This window comes from Chlorocebus sabaeus, chromosome X, assembly GCF_047675955.1.
Source record: "Chlorocebus sabaeus isolate Y175 chromosome X, mChlSab1.0.hap1, whole genome shotgun sequence".
Taxonomy (NCBI): Eukaryota; Metazoa; Chordata; class Mammalia; order Primates; family Cercopithecidae; genus Chlorocebus; species Chlorocebus sabaeus.
This window is the reverse complement of record NC_132933.1, coordinates 141,258,654-141,279,587: the sequence shown is the minus strand read 5'-3', so window position 1 is coordinate 141,279,587 and position 20,934 is coordinate 141,258,654. Positions and strand designations below refer to the sequence as shown.

General features: G+C 42.3%; 1 protein-coding gene across 1 annotated transcript in view; it reads right to left on the bottom strand.

Moving 5' to 3' along the window:
* The window catches only part of ARHGAP6 (Rho GTPase activating protein 6), a 538,479-nt gene extending 518,929 nt beyond the window's left edge, over positions 1 to 19,550 (bottom strand). Inside the window, exon 1 of the mRNA XM_073013872.1 lies at positions 17,867 to 19,550. Coding sequence (XP_072869973.1) covers positions 17,867 to 18,454 — 588 coding nt within the window. The 5' untranslated portion in view covers positions 18,455 to 19,550. The remainder of the gene's footprint in view (positions 1 to 17,866) is intronic.
* Positions 19,551 to 20,934: the final 1,384 nt, after the last annotated feature.

Below are 20,934 nucleotides of genomic sequence, written 5' to 3'. Positions count from 1 at the left end.
AAGTGATGGTAGAGTCAACAAGTAGAAACATTTTGTTTGCAAATAGAAATATGGAACTAGGGTTCAACTGGGAAGAGAAATAACAATTTTTACCTCTAAAGGATAGAAATTATAGTTGAAATAAACTAAGACATGACATAAGCCAAACAAAATTGCTGAGAAAACTCATTTCTTTCATTTGACTAAAACATTTTGACAAACATGAATATCTGATTTAATCTACAAATTCCTACCATGAAAGCACATTATGAACATCTGTTTTAGTGTCACTTCATTTTAAAAGAATCTTTGTTATATTTGTCTTCCAAAATAGATTTAATTAGTGAATATTGTACAAAATAATGGAATCAATATTTGTCAATCAAGAGAAATATTTTAAAATCAAACTCATAGGTAACAAGATCAGTACATTCAAGGAATGCAGTATAAACCAGACACATTCTGCTCCTCTTTGCAAAGCACCTTCTAATACCATACTTTGTTCTCTAGAGATGTTAACGTAATTGCTGAGGATGCTTGCCAGTGATATTTTTTTCCAATGGTATTTATTATAAAACAACCCTGGCAAGTGAAGGAAAACAGCACACACTGCTAATATTTTGGTAGAATTGTGTGTTTATTCTAGCACTGTTAATAAGAGAGATGTAAGCAACCAATGAGCACAGAAGAATGCTGCTGATGTAAGTGAATATGTACTCAAAGCTTAGCTCTTCCTCCCCCTTCTGAGAGGGGAATGACAAGGAGTATTTTCATCTTGGATTTCTCCCAACCTCCCACGTTAACAAACACAGCACCCAAAAACATGCTATTGATGCCCCAGGGCGGCAATAAGGACAGACAAAGCAATAGCCTGCCAGAGAGCTTCCCATGTAATGGAAAAAAAAAGGGCAGGCAAATCCAAATTACAGAGAAAGAGAATCCAGCTGAAGGGCCAATGAAGTCAGTTAGTTGCTAATGAGGTCACTGTTAAAAGGTGGCTTTCTTCAGTCCCTCAGCACAGCCTTCAGTATTGCATCTTATCAACAAGCATATGGCCATGCTACCAGGCAGACAGGACAGGAGAATGTGGGCTAATTGGGTGAAAAGCATCACCAATAATAGAAACATTGTATTTTACTAATATAGATAAACAGTGACACTTGGTGTTCAAATGATGTTTTGCATATTCTTCCCAGTATCCCATTCTAATCATGCAAAATCAGACAAACTGAAATTGAGGGACATTCTACAAAATACCTGACCAATACTTTTCAAAACTGGCAAGCTCATGAAAAATAAATAAAGAGAGATTAAAAAAATAAATAAATAAAGGAGAATAAGAACCCTTGCCAGCCTGATGTAATGTGAGATTCTGCATCAATCAGGTCCTGGAGCAGGAAAAGGACATTAGTGGAAAAACTGATAAAAATCCAAGTAAGTTCTATATTTCAGTTAAAAGTATTTCAAAAGTTACAGTTAGACAGGAAAAATAAGTTCTGATGTTCTATTGTACAGTAGGGTAACTATAGCTAATAACAATAAAGTGTACATTTCAAGATAGCTAGAAGGTATAGAATGTTATCTCCACAAATAATAAATGTCTACAGTGGTAGACACAGTAATTACCCTGATTTGATCATTCTACAATGTATACATGCATTGAAATATCACACTGTACCCCATAAATATGTACAACTGTTATGTATCAATTATAAGTTTTTTAAAGTATTAGTTAAAAATATTACCGAGATTACCCCAGTAATAAACCTGTTGCCAAAGTTTGTTTCTTAGTTTCCATGAATGTAGAGGATAAACTACACTGTATCATAATTCTTCAACTACTACATATTTTCCCTACAGTTTAAAAAACCTAAAATTGCATCTTACAATTGCTGCTTACATTTACCGTAGTATTGTTGCCTTTCCTCTTCCCCCCCGAAGCATTGTAAAATTGATGTACATCTTCCTATGACAACATTTGAGAACGAATTAAAGTAATAAACAATAAACACTTCTACATGACCTCTTATAGCATGTGTACCCTCATCCAATTCATTTCACAATCTCCTACAAAGTACATACTGTTATATTCCCCTTAAACAATTGAGAAAACTGAAATTCACACCTAATAAATAGAGGCACTGAGATTTGATCCTAGGCTTAAGATCATGTTGTCCTTCAGTTATGTTTTTGAGCAGCTAAGATTGTGGGTGACTGATTCTAAATGCTACTTCCCAGGAGCCTGTGCTAAAGTTTTTGAGTTCTGCTACAACTGTGCTGGGCAGTTCTGTGCAAGCTTGGACTGACGTTGTGTGCTGCTAGTGATTCATCTCTAGTGCACACCTCATCATATGTAAGAAGCACGAGGTAGTTAAAACCCCAGAAACAATCTCAAAAAATAGAAGACGGAAACCAACAGAGACATTCTCCAGCTTCCCATCCTTTAGCTCGTGGCAGATTAAAGAAGACCACAAATTCTTTGTCACTTCTTCCATCAAGGGGTAGACTCTTTTTCCCTTGCCCTAGAATCTGGGCTGGCCCTGTGACTCACTCTGATCAAATACCATGAGACCAACATGCAGTGAAGAAGCCCAAACTAGTCAGTTGGAGAGAGAAGGACCACAGGGAGGATCACTGAGGCACCACACTTGTAAATGAAGATACCTTGAACTTTCCAGGCATCCCAGACACCAGCTGGAAGCAGCCAAGTGACCGAGCCCAGCCAATGCCATGCAGAGCCAAAGAACTACCCAGCTGAGCTGTGATCTAATTCCTGATCCACAGAATCATGCCACTAAGTTTGGGGGTGGTTTGTTATGCAGCAATAGAGAACTAAAACATGGGTAGATCATCTCGAGAGACAGTCTACACACTTTCCAGCAGTCCTGGTGGAACTTGAATCATCCCTTTTTCCAGTTAAAACTTCCATGATACAACTTTACTTCCCCTCCTTCCCCATTTCATTATTCCCTTTTCTTCACTACTCCCTCCTGAGATTACCTCCCAAATAAACTGCTTTCACCCCGGTCCTGCCTTTGGGAAAACTCAAACTAAGAGCTTTTGCCACTCTTATCTTCACAAAGTTTTTAAAACTTGTATTTTCATAAAAATAATGTATCCACATTGCTCCAATTATATATGGTAATAACCAACCTTTCATTTTTTATTATAAAGCAGTTAAAAGTTATATGTATGTACACATAGACAGAGAGAGAAATTATACCAATAGATTGTGATCTAAAACTCTGTAAGAAGTCTTTTTAAAAAGAAAAAATCAACTTTCTGCATTGTAAAAATAGTGCATAGAAACATTTAATTAATTAATTGGAAGGAATCTTTGCAAATATATTGTTAATTTTCTTCTTGACCATTCAACTTTTTTTTTTTTCTAAGATAGAGTCTCACTCTGTTGCCCAGGCTGGAGTGCAATGGCACAACATGGTTCACTGCAACCTTGAACTCTGGGGCCTAAGCAATCCTCTTGCCTCAGCCTCCCAAGTAGCTGGGACTATAAGCACCCATCACCAAACCTGGTTAATTTTTTAAATTCCTTCATAGATATGGGATCTATCTATGTTGCCCAGACTGGTCTCAAACTTCTGGCCTCAAGTGATCTTCCTGCCTCAGCCTGCTTTCGAGGGGATTATAGGTGTGAGTCACTGCACCTGGCCCAACCATTCAACTTTCTTATTCAATGAACTTTTTTTAAAAATTATTTTTAGATTGGGTAGATTCAGTCAATGAACGTTTATATAAGCAACATCTACCATCTCTTTATGTAAATTAGAAATGATAACCTCTTAAGGAGAGTAAAACACACAGTAGGATTTTAAACATTTTCTGTAAAAAAGGCTATTTCTTGATGAGGAAAGGCAAACTAGACAATCAAGATCCACTGACTCTCCTGCATCTGGCTCTCCCCAGGGAGTACCAAAACAGAATATCTCAAAGAAAATGAACTATTTCACATTTTTTAAACTTGTAACTCTGAATAACTAATTTCAGCCAAAGAACCCTGAACAAAAACCTAAATATTTGATCACTTCCATAACACTATACCTATCTTTCACCATACACTTTCAGCTACATGAAAAAAGTAATATATTTACAATTCAATCACAAATTAGAAGATTAAAATATTGCCATTGCAGCAGAACAACAATATATTTGCTGAGCTCATGCCTTGGAGTGTCTGGAGCTGGTCTGGGATTCATATCACACTTTGTGACCTTCAAGCCTGTGGATAATCTTCATATCACTTTTCATGTTTACTTTCTCAGTATTTTGATGCATTCTGACAATATGATTTATTGACAATATATTAAAATATTAGAAGCCAGATTCAACACCCCTCCTTGAGGACTTGCTGAAATACCTAGAGTAACACTCTGATATGATATAAAAGCTGTACTTGTCTTTGAGCTCTCTTATAAATCATGAAATGAAGAAACCTGACTCTTTGCATCAGCAGCAGGAATCTAGAGACCGTGAGTACTAATGCTAGGTTTCTTTAACTTTTATTTTAGGTTTAGGGGTACATGTACAAGTTTGTTACATAGGTAAACTTGTGTCATGGGGGTTTAGCTATACAGATTATTTAATCACCCAGGTATTAAGCCTAGTACTCATTACTAGTTATTTTTCCCGATCCTCTCCCACCTCCCATCCGCTGACCTCTGGTAGGCCCCAGTGTTTGTTGTTCCCTTGTGTCCATGAGTTCCCATCATTTAGCTCCCACTTATGAGAACATGGTGGTATTTGGTTTTCTGTTCCTGCGTTAGTTTGCTAAGGATAATGGTCTCCAGCTCTATCCATGTTCCTGCAAAGGACATGATCTCATTCTCTTTTACGGCTGCATAGTATTCCATGGTGTATATGTACCAGATTTTCTTAATCCAGTCTATCATTGACAGTCGTTTAGGTTGATTGCATGTCTTTGCTATTGTGAATGGTGCTGCAATGAACAGGCATGTGCATGTATCTTTATAATAGAAAGACATATTCATTTGGGTATATATGCAGTAATGGGATTGCTGGGGTTGAGTGGTAGTTCTGTCTTTAGGTTTTTGAATCACCCCACTGTCTTCCACAGTGGTTAAACTAATTTTCACTCCCACCAGCAGTGTATAAGCATTCCTTTTTCTCCACAACCTCGCCAGCATCTTTTTTTTTAAATTATTTTTTAATAGTAGCCATTCTGACTAGTATGAGATGGTATCTCATTGTGGTTTTGATTTGCGTTTCTCTAATCATCAGTGATGTTGAGCTTTGTTTCATAGGATTGTTGGCCGCATTTATGCCTTCTTTTGAAAAGTGTATGTTCATATCTTTTGCCCACTTTTTAACAGCATTGGTTTTTTATCTTGTAAATGTGTTTAAGTTCCTTATAGATGCTGGATATTAGACTTTTGTCAGATGCATAGAAAGCAAAAATTTTCTCCTATTCTATAGGCTGTTTACTCTGTTGATAGTTTCTTTTGCTGTACAGAAGCTCATTAGCTTAATTAGATCCTATTTGTCAATTTTTGCTTTTGTTGCCGTTGGTTTTGTATTTGTCATGAAATATTTGCCCATGCCTATGTCCTGAATGGTATTGCCTCAGTTGTCCTCCAAAGATTTTATAGTTTTTGGTTTTACATTTAAGTCTTTAATCCATCTTGAGTTAATTTTTGTATATGGTGAAAGGAAAGGGTCCAGTTGCAATCTTCTGCATATGGCTAGCCAGTTATCCCAGCACTATTTACTGAATAGGGAATCCTTCAACCAACCCAACAAAAACAAGCAATGGGGAAAGGATTCCCTGCCTAAACCTAGTTTCTATAAGTGGTTTGCAAAATGTCTTTGGGGGCAATAGTTTAACTTTAGTTTAAAATGTTTTCCAGTTGTAGTTGGATATATTCACAATTCTTATCTGCCAGAAAGAAAATATGACCCAAACTTTTGTGTTGATTCTCAGAAAGAAAGTTAGGTCAACCCGTACTTCCTTAGCAACAATAATAATGCAGTATGGGTGATTTTCTGTAAAACCAGAGAGGCAGAATTTATCTGTAACATGATGAAAGTTTCAGGGAGACTGGTTGTGAACACAGTTCCATGGAGAATTTCTATGTCCATTATAATCTAAAGGCAGAACCATGAAGGTCTCTGTTTGTGGGTGATAGCTAGGCATAGACTAGGGGTGTCGTAGATGGGATTTAAGCATGACATGGATGTTTGGAATAGAAGACCTTCAAGGATTTTTTCTTCCTAATATTCTGTTTGCTCATAGAATGCTAAAATCAGTCTAGAAATGCTAATGGAGGTTACGTTTAGATTTTGAGCAAAAAGAGAATCTGATTGTAGATAGGATTGTCTTAACTTAGTGCTGCTGCCTTTTTACCCTGGAAATATGTTGATGAGATGGGCCTTGAAAAGCAGTCAACTTGGTCTCAGGTAATTACTGTAGTACGCGGAAATAAAAACACACTTGGCTTGAAATGAGAAGCACACTGCCATTTGGCAGTTAAAGAACAGGACTCGACTGGGAACTTTACCGTTTCTAACATTCTAAATATTCTACTAAAAAAAAGTGTCTACATGCAATGAAGTTACCATGTACTTGAATGAAGGCAGCCCCTTGGCCTGTTGGCATGTCTTGGGTTACGCCAAATCCACAATACAAGTCTGACACATTCCTGTGTTCCAAGTCACTAGGCCAAAACGCCTGGGCTGTCACTCCAATGCCTACCATGAAAACTATACCTTATTTAACAGCTTGCAAAATAAAGTTCCACTTGCCTTCTGCTGTTGTCTGATGCAGCTGGGCTTACTCACTGAGTTGTTGATCACTTACGCCCTCTTCGGCTGCCATGGTGGAAAGACCAAAGTTTCTGGCACACATAGTAGGTGCACGATAAGTGTTTTCGACTAAATTAATTATTTAGCTTAAGTCCTACCTTTGTTGTTTCCTAGTTGTGTGACCACATCTCTAATGTTATTTAGCCTTGCACTCCTATGCATCTTGTAGTACTTCCTATGTGCTGGGCACTTTCCAGGTAATTATGACATGAAATCCTCACAAAAACTCTGAGGTAGGCACTTTCATCATCCCCATTTAATAGATGAAGAAACTGAGGCACAAAAGGGGCTTAATAATTTGTTTAACGTCACAGAACAGAGCTGGGATTTAAACTTAGGCAGTGTGGTTCAGAGTCTAGCTGAACCGATTCACTTCATTTTCTCTGCAGCTAAATCTGCCTACCTCTGAATCTGAGTCTCAGTGTCCTCATCCATAAAATGAAAGTTGATACTATTACCCCACAGAGTTGTTCTAAGAACACTAAACTGGTGTGCATTCTACAAATATAGTTATTTTGTTTATCATCATCATCATTATCATCATCACCCATCAATAATTATTTGACTGAAATAAGTGAGCAAGAAATCACCTGGAGGTTCCAATTTGATCAGAATTATACTTTGCTCAGAAAGTCTGGTGGCCCAGTCAAGGATTTCCCTGGACAAAATTACTAGCTATAGCAAAGCCCTTGTTATATTAAATGCTGAGGCAGCATGGCTATTGTTGCCAAAGGCTTCTCTTTCCCCTATTCCATCTATATCTGGGCCTCAAAGTACCAGCTTGCCCAATTGTTTCTCAAACCCCTGAGAGATGAAGTTATCAGTAATACAAGCTGAGAATTGATCCAATGCTTATTGACACCTCAGCTCCTATAGGTGGTATTAATTCACCTGTTTCCATGAGCTGTCCACTTCTACAGAAATGAAAACATGTTATTTTCTTGGTCCATCAAGCTACATAATTCAATTCACTTCCAATTTCTCCAAAGATGTGGACAGCATCTTAGGCTCAGCATTCTCCTCTTGGATCCATCAGCATATCATTCAACAGGTGGTTTCTAGAATCGCTGTTACTTCTAATGGCTCCTGAAAATCTTTGGCTTTTTAATAATTCAGGTGAGATAAGGTCAGGCAATTTTTCAAGATTGTAAGTAGTTTTTAAAATCTTGCCGGGCGCGGTGGCTCAAGCCTGTAATCCCAGCACTTTGGGAGGCCGAGACGGGCGGATCACAAGGTCAGGAGATCGAGACCAGCCTGACTAACACGGTGAAACCCCGTCTCTACTAAAAAAATACAAAAAACTAGCCAGGCGAGGTGGTGGGCGCCTGTAGTCCCAGCTACTCCGGAGGCTGAGGCAGGAGAATGGCGTAGACCCGGGAAGCGGAGCTTGCAGTGAGCCGAGATCCGGCCACTGCACTCCAGCCTGGGTGACAGAGCAAGACTCCGTCTCAAAAAAAAAAAAATAAAATAAAATCTCTGCCTTTTATGAAAAAGCAATCTTTTAATAGCTTCTCCGTGCTTGCTTTCAAAGTGTAATAATCAGGACATAGAATTTCCACAGTAACCAGTCTCAGAAAATCCCACGGCTGGCTGCTGACTCCTCCGTTGAATCTCCCAAAGTCATTACTACCTCCCTCGTTTCATGTTGAATACATGAAGCTTCCACTGACTATATAACTGCTCTTCTATATTTATATTTATGTTTTATTGAAAAAAGATGTGGCAACAATATATTTTCTGAAAGTTATAAATATCATTTTTTAGGTAAAATTCACAGACCATATAATTCACCATTTTAAAATATACAATTCAGTGATTTTTTAGTATATTCACAAGATTGTGCAACCATCACCTGTATCTAATTCCAGAACATTTTCATTACCCTAAGAAGAAGCCTTTACCCATTAGGTGTCACTCCACATCCCTCCCTACCAGCCTCTGACAATGAGTAATCTTTTTGTCTCTATGGATTTCCCTACTCTAGACATTTCATATAAATAGAATTATACAATATGTAGACCTTTGTGACTAGCTTCTTTCATTTAGCATAATGTTTTCAAAATTCATCCAAGGCATAGCATTCATCAGTACTTCATTCCTTTTTATTGTTGAGTAATTTTTCATTAATCACATTTTGTTTAACCATTTATCCATTGATGAATATGTAATTGTTTCTACCAGTTGGCTATTATGAATAATGCTGCTATAACATTCATATACATGTTTTGGTGTGGACATACATCTTCATTTCTCTTAGGTATATACCCAGAAGTAGAATTGCTGAGCTCTGGAGTAACTGTTTTACTTTTTGAGGAATTGCCAAACTGTTTTCCAAAGCTGCTGCGTCATGTTACATTCTCACCAGCAGTGTATGAGAGTTCCGATTTTTCCACATCTTGTCAACACTTATTATTATCTATCTTCTATTATGGTCATCTTAGTGGGTATAAATGATATCTCATTGTGGTTTTGATTCATGTTTCCCTAATAGCTAATGAAAACATCATTCTTTACCAGATAACACAACTAATTTCATTTTTTCACATTACATTCCAAGGGTTTTTCTGCCATGTCATAACATAGTTGCAATCACAGTCTCACTCTCTTTATCTAAGTAATAGCTCAGAGAGGATGCAGTAAATTTTAGAACAAGATGTCACGTCCCAAAGGCATACCTCTGGGAATCTGGGAGAACTGCTATCTGCATGCAGACTCCCTCAGTCGTTGACTAGATTTTGATATGAAACATACTTTCTCTTATTCAAGCGCCATATTGGAAGAATGTGAATCTCACTATGAAAACGTGAGCTTCTGTTTCTGCAAATCTGGAACGTCATGACATGTACTAGAGTCAAGCTCATTTATTTGGAGGCACCTGACTGAGCCATAAAGTACAAATGGAGCCTTCTCAGGTAGATATGGGACCAAGTTATCAAAAGTAAAGTGAGAAGGAAGGAAACAAAATCTATGTGGGGAATCTTTACATTAAATGGTAAAATCTATATCATTAAGGCCAAAGTCCAGGGAGACTTATTCTTCACCATCTTCCCACTCCCATAATCCATTCTAGTTGGATTTCTCTAAATTCTTGAAGCATGCTACATTCCCTTTTCAGTACAGGCCATTCCTTCTCGCAGGAGCACTGTGCCCTTTCTTTTCGTTTGGCAAATGCCTCCTCATCCAGTGATTTTAGTTGAGACATCCCAGACCTGTTTAGTCCTTGTATCAGTTTCCTATCACTGCTCGAAATTACCACAAATTTTGTAGCATAAAACAACAGACATATTTCTTACAGTCCTCAAGGTCAGAAGTCTCACTGAGCTAGGATCCAGATGTCAGTAGAGCTATTTTCTTCCTGAAGGTTCTAAGAATGCATTTCTTTGCCTTTTCCAGCTTCTGGGGGCTGCTACAGCCAAGGGCTGTGGCTGCTTCCTCCATCTTCAAAGCCAGAAGTGTAGCATCTTTAAAATCTCTCTCATCACCCTACCCCTCCCTCCCTTCCTCTCTCCCTCTTTCTCTCTCTCTGCCTACTTTCATCCTCACATCTCCTTATCTGACTCTGACCTTCCTGCCTCCCTCTTATAAGGATCCTTGTGATTACACTGGCCCCACCCAGACAATCCATGATAATCTCGAATCTGCAAAATCCTCTTTTGCCATGTAAAGTGGCATATTCACAGGTTCTAGAGATTAGGACATGAACATCTTTGGGGGACATTGTTCTGTCTACCACAGTCCTCTCATCAAAATGCCATAACACTCTGAAAAACTGTAGAGATTGATTTGAAGTTATTGCTTTCATAAACTGGGAGCACCTTGCAGAGTCATACCTATTTGCTCCACATACATTCCTAGTGTCCATTGCATAGCTGGCATGCGATAAATATTTGATGACTATCTGTGTGAGTGGCCAGCCTGGCTTTGCTGGACTAGAGTTCCTGGGAGAAGGCAGGCTGAGATGATGTTGTAAAAGGCATTGAAATGACTAGCTAAGTAGTTTGGATTTTATTCTGTACACTCTGAGACCCATCAAAGGTTTTCAATCAGGGGTTGACATGATTACAATTGTGTCTTTTGAGGATAAGGCCAATATGCCAACAGGGAGAAACTGAAGGCAGGGTGACCAAGAAGAGGGTCACAACAAATGAGGACCCAAGCTAGGCAGTGACATTGTGAATGAACAGCTGGAGAGAGATGTAAGAACTCAGACACATTTCACTTCAAATCCCTTCTAGAATGGAGCAAATGGGAAGCACACACTACAGGATTTGAAAACTTATGGAAGTAAAGGAGGAAACAAAAAAAGGGAGAGGAGTAAAGGCATTCTGACCTGGTAAACCTAGGCAAGCGAAAGAACAGCGATACCAACCAAAATAAGGAATACATAAAATGAAACATGTTCAGAGGAAATGGGAGCTGACTTGTTCTGTTTCAGACATGTAGAATTTGAGTCCATTGGACATCCATGAGCAGATATCTAGGAAGAAATCAGAAAATCTATATTGGGAACTCAACTACAAGATTCCAGCTAGGCACCGAGTGACGAGTCTCCCCCAAAGGGATGATGGTTGAGGTCACAAAAGTGAATGAGACAATCAAGGGACAATGACCTGAAGGAAAAACACAGAACTGTAGGGTTGATCAAAGACAATCCCAGAGACAGAGGAGTGGGAAGAAAGGTAAGGAGGAAACTAAGATTCTCTGTGTGTGATGGGGATAGGAGGAGCAGGGAGAGGAGATGGTGCTCTCAGTTTTGCCCAGAAGTCTAGCCAAAGGGGTCTAAGAAGATTCTTGGAACTTAGGGAACTTTGAGATAATGGTTTCAGTAAGTAATCTGGATAAAAAGTGATTGCCAGGGTTTAAGGTGCTCATCAGAGAATAAAAGTAGTCGGGGTCGCTTACTTTTTCCAGAAGCTTGGCAGTTTATATAGAGAGTCAAGAAGGATTTCAGGGTGGTTCTACCCTTGGCTCTTTGCCTGAGTTTGAGTGGCTTAAGCTTTACAGTCCCTCCCTTCAACTGTAAAGTAAGCAGTTTGGAGCTAGATGCTACCCAAGGTTCTTTCTGAGTCTAAACTTTGCTCTTTCCAACCCTCAAATCTCAAAATGTTGGTGAAAACTCAATTCTAAGTCATCTGAGAAGCTATCTTCACAGTATTCTCCATTAAAATTAAAAATTGCCTTCAGAAGGAATTCTAGCAGAGAGATAGCCTGAGAGTGTGTATGTATAAAAGTTGAATAACTCTTTTTCCTAACTTAAAAAAACTTAAGGTATTATACTGATTTCAGACACAAATCCTTGTAAAACACTTTTTGTCCATTTCTTTTTGAAGCTGTCTTATTCTAATTACTTTCTCTTTGGTGACATGAGTGAGCCTCTATTTTTAAATACAATATTTCTCTCTGCTGCATTTTAAAATTTAATTCCAGTTTCCATCATTATATATTTACCATTCACTTCTTCCCTGTAGATACATTTAGACATCCCATATTTTTTTCATATGCTCAATACGTAAAGTCATTTTTCTTGAATTTCAAAGCCTTGGTTGACATATACTAGGTAAGAAGAAGAAAATGACAAAGAGTAAAGCCACAAGCATGAGAGAAAATGGTACTGAAAAGCAAAACCTAGAATTCAGTTTCTTGTATACAGAGCGTCTCAACCTCAGCACTATTGACATTTTATGCATGATAAGTATTTGTTTGTGGGGGCTGTTGTGTGTGTTGTGGGATGTTTACCAGTACCCTTGGCCTATACCCACTAGATGCCAGTAGCACACTGCTGCCCCAGTTCTGGCAATAAAAAATGCTGCCAGGCATTGCCAAATTTATACTGTGGTGCAAACTTTCTCCTAGTTGAGAACCACTGGTCTTTCTGATGATCTCTCTAAAACCCCCAGAGTACAGGGGCCAGATTTTAAGAATTCAAAGATAAGTAAGAGTTCTGCTTTCAAGGAATTCTACAGTGCAAGAAAAAATTTGCTAAAATGGAGAAGTGGGAAATATAAAAGTATTACGTTTATATGCCAGCTCCCAATTGTTTATAGGATGCTTGGCATGATTTCCCCATGCCCACCTCCTCTGAGGATCTGTCCTCCACTTGTTTCATGCTTCTAACCCATGCTCCCCCAGACACCAGTTTACCTCTAAAACACATCTGATCATGTTACGCCCTCATGCTTAAAAATCACCAATTTCTCCCACTCTCTACAGCAGGGTTTCTCAGTCTAGACACTCCTAACATTGACTGCCAGATGATTATTCCTTGTGGGGCTGTGCACTGTAGGGTATTTAAAAGCACCCCTGGCCTCCCACTAGATGCCAATAGGAACTCCCCTGTGGAAGGCAGAATAATATACCACCAAAAATGCCCACGCCCCAATCCCCAAAACATGTGAATACATCAGAGCAAGGGGTAATTAAGGTTTCAGGTGGAATAAAGGTCACTAATCAGCTGACCTTAAAATAATGAGTAGCCTGGATTATCCAGGTGAGCCCAATGTAATCACAAGAGTCCTGAAAACAGTGAGCGAGAAATGACCACACAAGAAGAGTCGATGAGATGTGACTTGGCTAGCTTTGAAAATGAAGGAAGGGGGCCACTGGAAAAGAAACCACAACAGATCCTAGAGCCTTCAGAAGGAATACAGTCAGGCCAACACCTTGAAGTTAGCCGAGTGAAACCTGTTGGGATTTCTGAGGTCCAGAACTGTAAGACAATAAACCTGTGTTGCTTTAAGCCACTAAGTTTGTGGTCATCACAGCAGTGATAGGAAATTAATACACCACCACTTCCAGCTGTGACATCCTAAAATGTCTTCAGACCTTGCCAAATGTCCCCTGGGGACAAAGTCACCTCCAGGTTAAGAATCACTGCTCTACACAATAGAGAGTCCAAACTCCTGAGATGAGCACAGTGAGACACTTCGTAATTACCACTATCCTACCTGTTGAACACTATTATCCTGCACACAGCAAGATACATCCTCTGCTCCAGGCACACCAAACTTCACTTGGGCAACACTCGATATGCCTTCACTCTCTGCAGTTGTGATGCCCAGGGGCTCCTTGGAGAGTAATATGCTTTGACCAGTCTCTCATTTTTATCCATACCCACAATTATCCTCCCAATAGAGGCTGGGTGTGGTGGCTCATGCCTATAATCCTAGCACTTTGGGAGGGTGAGGCGGGCAGATGGATTGAGGCCAGGAGTTCAAGACCAGCCTGGCCAACATGGTGAAACCAAGTCTCTACTGGTACATGCCTGTAGTCCCAGCTCCTAGGGAGGCTGAGGCAGGAGAATCGCTTGAACATGGGAGGTTGCATTGAGCCGAGATCGTGCCACTGCGCTCTAGCCTGGGCGACAGGTCAAGACTCTATCTCAAAAAAAAAAAAAAAAAAAAAAAAAAAAAAAAAGTATTTCAACAGGACTGATTTCTTTGTTAGGTCAGGCTTTTATTACATGAAAAGCCATGTGGTTGCTACATATATCAAACTGCAGGTGCCCTAACCTGCTCCTCCAAACAAATTATTGGGCTTAGGGCCCTCTAAGTCTTCTTTGTTGGGAGCTGTAGCATCACCAACACCTCTGTGCCTTTGCCTGTCCACTCTTTTCTGCCTCATCAAGACATCACTTTCCTTCTTCTCCTTAAAATGGCAGTCATCTTTGAAGATCAAGTTTAAATGTTCTCTGCAGAGTGAAGTCTTCCATGGCCCCCCAAAGCACACCCTCCCCTCTCTGTTCCCTCATTGTACTGATCTCTTGTACTGTACCTATCAGTTAACTCACCTGTCCCCTCATTAGACTGTGAGCTCTTTAGCCTCTCTGCATTCCTAGTACCTACAGAAATGCTTATGCTCAAGCAATACTTGCGCCATGAGTGAGGAAAAGTATGGATGCCAGTGACATATAGAAATCATTTTAATTATGGGTTGCAAAAGTTGGCAAACTATGGACATAATCCCAGCTCTGATCTTCAAGAATTAGGAGAAGCTCAGGATTGAAATTTTATTGCTTTTCCTGTGATCAGAGTCGGGGCAGAGTTTGGCTGCTAAAAACACAAGTTGAGAAACATGTTCCAACTGTGTTACCACGTACCATTTACCCTTTGTCTCTTCCATGTTTCTATTCAATAGATGATCTACCCAGCATGTCCAGGAAACGGATTTTGTTAAAGCAATCCTGAAACACGTAGTGAGGAAATACTAACAAGATCATAGCTGACTTTGCCTAACACTTCCCAGGTTTAGGCCATAAAATGGTCATTTGTAAGCTTTGAATGAGCACAAGTAACAAAGCTGCAGGCATTTGTGAGAGTCTTGGGAGCAGGGGCTGTTGTATGGACAATTTAGGTTAAAAGCAGACAATATCTTGAAAGAACAAAGTGGAAATGGATGAGATCCATCAATGGCTAAACCTGAAGGTGAATTCTTAGGATTTCATATGGATTCAATGGAAGAGAAATAGAAAATTTGAACAAACTGTAAGGGGTACATGACTCCAGAGGGATCCTCGTGGTTTTGGAATCAAACAAAGGCCCCAAGCAAACTTTAGGCCAGCTGTAAACACTTCTGTGGGCACGCTCTTGATGGCCAGCATGGGGTACTATGTTCAACCTCACTAATGCAGCAGTTCTCAGCTAGGGTGATTTTGATCCCCAGAGGATATCCAGCAGTGTCTAGAAACATTGCTGTCACACTGGTCTGGAGGAACGCTACTCATATCTAGTGGGAAGAGGACAGGGATGCTGCTAAATACCCTGCAATACTCAGGACAGCTCTGTAGCAAAGAATCATTCAGCTTCAAATGTCAATAGTGCCAAGGCTGAGAAACCCTGAGCCAGAGCAACCAGAAAAATTCAAGAACCAAATCTATATGAACCAGTTATTCCAGGGCCTCTAAGCAGCCTTGCAAGATGCTCATTGGCTGACATTTTGATGTCATTAGTAAAGATTCTCCTTTAAGGACCAAAGACCCAGCCTGCCTGCAAGTGAAAAGGACAGGCAGTGCCCAATAGGATGCATTTTCTTGTTTTTTGAGAGGGTTCCAGGGCATTAAACCTTTGAAAGGTAATCTAGGCCATTAAATTAGAGATCCAGGGGTTATGTTAGGATATCTTGGCCTTTATTAAACAAAACCAGGGTTGGATCTACATGCTAGAGTTCTATCTAATCACTCCATGTCCGCCTCAAGCATAAAGGAATTTCCGAAACACACACACACACACACACACACACACACACACACACACACACATATTCCATGAGAAAATTTTGGCCTTTTGCTACATGGCTACATCCTTAGTTTTAATCACCACGAAAAGGCGAAAATCATGGTAGATGAATTTTGTGCAGACTGCCCACTGTGTGGAATAGAAGCCACCCAGTATCGCTGCAGTTCAGATCCTTGTCCATTGATTATGAGATGCTAATACATAAGAAGATAATTTGCAACAAGTGAAATCATCTACAGCCAAATGCCTTTTGGTTATAACAGTAATGAGCAGCATCTGTATACTATATTCCAAGTATGTATATGGTTGCTAAGAAAAGCAGAAATGTTCTTAATGATGCAATTAGTTTTAAGCACGAATGTTAGTGGCTAGCTAATCCAAAAATGCTGGCTTGCTTTTGTTTTTCTCTTTCTCTCAACTCGTACAGATTAATCTGATAATGTGTGCTCCTGAAATACAATGAGAATCCAGCCCCTCCTAAAGACCAAGAGAAATTCAACGTTTCAATTTTTGATGCTTTCTAATCTTGAGTTCCCTAGTTTGGAGGTAACATCTTGCCCTCTGCCTCGACTTTCCTTTCTACTGCCTATCTTCCTCAAGAAAATGGGCAGAAGACTTAGCAATATTTGTTTTTTGAAATTTATACCCCCAACACCTAACAGCCTCAGTTACTTTGACACAATAACATTAATAATACGTGATGCTAATAATTCTGATAAATGATGCTTATTTTTCTAAGGCAGTCTATTAAAGCCAAAGTCTAACACTTATCTCACATTAACACAGCTGAGTATGATCTCAGATGCTATTTTCAAACAGTTTTTCTTGGTTGTGTATTTAGCCTACATCTCCAGCAATTACATGGTATTTCATTTCATTTCTGTAATGCTAACTGTACTTTAAAATATTAAATTATAACTGATGGAATCTCCCTTCCTTTATGGAAATAGATCCAAGGCAATCCTATAAAGTTTGTGGACTGAAGGGGATAGGGGCTGTTCATTTTTAAAACAATTACTATGTATTCTCTGAAAGTGTGTTATTTTCCAAGCGCCCATCAGTGACAGTTTCCCAATAGGTCAATTCACTATTCTTCTTAACTGGACAAACATTTTAAGGGTATCAGATAGCTCCCTCTGAGTCCCCTATGTATTGTTGATTCTTCACTAAACTACTAATTGTTCTAAATGGAATTTAGGCATCAGCATATTTCCATGATCTCTCACACCCCTACACAGAGATTTTCTTCTCCTAGGTTAAACTAATACTCAGTACCATAGATTTCTGAAATTGCCCCTTTAGGGAAAGAAAAGGTGAAAGCTAGATAATACTTTCCCCCCTTGCCACCTAAACACACACACACTCATACAGTCAATGACACCTTCCAAAATAATGTTTCTGAATTATCTATAGAACAAGATGGCAGACATATTTCAAAATATATTTCATCCAATCGTTACAAACAGCTTAGCAACAGATCATTTGAGTTGGGAAAAATATCAACATTGGGTGAAAGGATAAGGTGACCCTTTGAAATTGCCTGCAGCACAAACAGAAAACCAAAACACCATCTCTTTCTCCAGCTCCCACGACTGCTCCAAAGTAGAGCCAACAAGTCCTGCAAGACACACACGCGGGTGGCCACTATGGACGTCCCATTTCCAGGCACCATTTAGCAAGCAGAAGAGGAAAACCCACACCACGGAAACCCTTTAGTGAGTGCCTCGCTCTGTAAATGTAATGGAATTAAAGGCGGTCCCCTGGAACTGCCTGGGGGGGACTCCGCCTTGGGCCGTGGGACACGCAGCGCTGGTCCCTACCTCAGATTTCCACACGACGTAGGGGTGCCCGTGACTGTCGGGTGGGGACTGGAACTTCCTCTGCTGGAGCCACCTCCTAGGAGAAGTGAAGATGCCATTGGGGCCTCCCCCGGAGGAACAGAGGATACTCGAAGCGCTTCGGCTACTGGTTGGCCCGACCAGGACAGAAGGCAGGTCCCAGGCCATGCTCTTCTTGAGGCCGCCGCGACCCAGGGGAACCTCATAGTCAAAGTGAAAGCTGCCGGATGGTGACTTCTCCTGAGGGGTGCTGGGTGTGGAGAAGGATGAGCAAAGCGGTCCAGGAGGCGATAGCCGGGTGGCCCTAGGGGGCGGACCCCGGGGAGAGGACGCCAAGCGAGGGCCGAGACCCTCGGATGGGAGTGATGGGGTGTAGAGGCGGCCCGCCGTGGCTCCCCGCGCACTGCCCTCCGCGCCCGCCTCGCCACCCCCGCAGCCGCCGATCAGAGCTGGGTCCAGGCTGCGGGTCTGGCGCAGTTTCCTCTTGGAGAAGCCCTTGGCCGAGGCCGCACTACTTGAAGCGGGCGAGGAACAAGAGAAGACGCTGTGGAGCAGGCTCTGCGCGGACATCTCGGCGGGGCTGCACCTGAGGACCACCTCCTCTTCCCTCCCTGGACGCTGGTGGCTTTGGGTCGGGAACGTAAAGAGACTCGGGCAAAGGTGCCAGGCGGGGCTGGCCCGGGTTTGCCCAGGACGGTGGAGAGCAAAGCCCAGTTCACGCGCCGCCGGTGCGCTCCAAGTGCCCCGGCGGCAGGAGCAGCAGATCCATCACCAGCCTTCTAGGAAAATGGGTCTGGGGACCTCCTGCAGCCGCTAGAACCTTCCTCCGGAGCCTAAGACGCGAAGAGGGTCAGGAAGAGGAGGAGGAAGGTCAGGCGCTCGCTGGGTTCCCAATTCCAGCCTGCCAGCGCCACTCCCCCTTCCCAGCTGAGGCAGGAGACGCAGCGCTCCTGCTCGCTGGCTCTGGATGGCTTCTAAAACTCCAGCAAGCTCCTCCTTGCGGCCCGAGGACAGTCCTGAGGGCCAGGGAGGAGGCCGCCTGGGCGTGAGCCCAGGGCGCGTCCACCGCGCTCCCGGCGCCGCTAGAACTTCCTCCTGCTCCTGAGTCGGGCGCCTGAGCTGCGCCTCCTGCACTCTCTCCTGCTCCGGCGCCCGAGGTTGCGCGCCTGGCCTCAGCTGGGCAGCCGCTCCCACTCTTCCGACTGGAGAGGCTCAAGGGTGGTTTCAAAGCTCAAGGTTCTCGCGGGGTCTCTGTCTTGCTGCGGTGTGGGGACACCGAGCGTGCTGCGCCCGGGACCTCCAAAGGCTTCGTGCCCACGGTGGGAGATAATTCCCGGCTGCGCTCAGCCCCCTCCGTGGAGGAGGGAGCTCAGGAGAGAGCCCCAAGGCCGGGTGTGCGTGTTCCGCCGCAGGGGAACACGAAATTCGCAGCCCAGCCTTGGGCCCAGGGCAGACGCGGAGATGTCCCCGCACGCTCGCTCTAGAGGCAGCGAGAAGGTGGCGGCCAGGACGAGTAGAGCTGGAGGAATGCCGGGGCTGGAGCTGAGGCGGAGCCAGGAGCAGGAGAAAGCGGAACGTGAAAAGAGTTTGCCAGGAGCCAAACCTGCAAGCGGCGAGGAGAGAAGGCAGCTCGCCACTAATACCGGGTCTCTTGGAGAGAAAGTCGTGAGGACGGAAGTGCGGACCTTCTCACCCGTCTCCCCACCCCCAGATCAAGGGTCGCGCCAGCTCCACTCACGTTTCTGGAAAGGAAGGGAAGTGTCAGATTGCACCCCACCCACTGGTGTCAGATGGGCAGCCGGGGACGGTTGCTCTGAAGTTGGAGTTAAATCTTCTGCCTTTTCTCCCCGCCCCGCCCCCCACCCCCGGCTGTTTTTGTTTTTAAAAAGGAAGGATAGATAGGAGATTGTCTAAATGCAGTGGCTGCCAATGAATGAGCTGGAGATGGAGACCTACTAAGAAAGTGGAGGGGGAGGAGCTTTTGCCGTGGAAGGGCTCCTGAGCACGTGCGGAAACGTGCTCTAGGAGGAGGCGTGAGGGAGTCCCGGCAGGGGCCAGAGGCCGGGCGCAGCTTCAGCCTAGAGGCTGCAGAGATTGGCGCTCACAAAGCTATCTGTCTCCACGTCCCGCTCTGGGACGCCTCTGGGCTCAGCGCGCAGTGGTCACAGTCCTGGGAAGCTGGAGAACGCTGGTGAAATCAATCTTCCCGGCAAGGAAATGAGTCTGAGAGCAGCTTCTCCCGCTGTCGGACCCCTGGAATCTATAAAGCGCAAAGCCTCGCCCTCCTCTTGGAGGGCTTTTTGACCTAACAGTTAAGCTTTGCAATGCAACTTACAACCATCTCGGCAAGGAGCAGACAGAATGTTGGAAATGTCTACTTTGTGTTTGTGTCCTCTTTTATCACTTAGGGATCAAGAGAATTTTATACAAATGTAAAGGTGACTTTCCTTTACCATTTCTTTTATTTTGGAGAAAAAATACAATGAAGTTATAAATACAGATGTTGGACACGAACATTCGTCTTGCACATCTACCAGAATTGTCCAAGTTTGATTCTGGAAGACTTTATTCCCTATGACATTTTCAGGGTAAAAGTTAATTTACTTTGACTCTTTGAAGAGCGTGTTCAGTGTTCCTAGGTGTTCAGCTATTTTGGAGGAGGTACGTCATGAAATCTAATTAGGATAATTTGATGCCTCCACAAAGGGCGTCGGACTCCCAGGTGTTGGCTGTACTCGTTTTTTGTAAAAGCAGCCGGACAGACTGCACCCGAAGAGTTTTTTTTCTGGTAGCTTTAATGAGCTATCTGCGGTCTGAAGACAGAGTGCGATTCTAGTTTCCCATCCCCCATCACTGTCCATCTCTTCTTACCCTGAGCCCCTTAAGTATTTTCAGTGGCTGTCAATCAGGTGTGCTGCTGAGAGGCACAGTGTTTGAATAGAGCTCTTGCTCCCCTGCCTAACTACACACAGGCCAAGTTACATTTGGGGGCTTGTTGGCATTGGCTTTCTTCCCTCCTCATACAAGTCACATTAGAAGTAAAAGTGGGT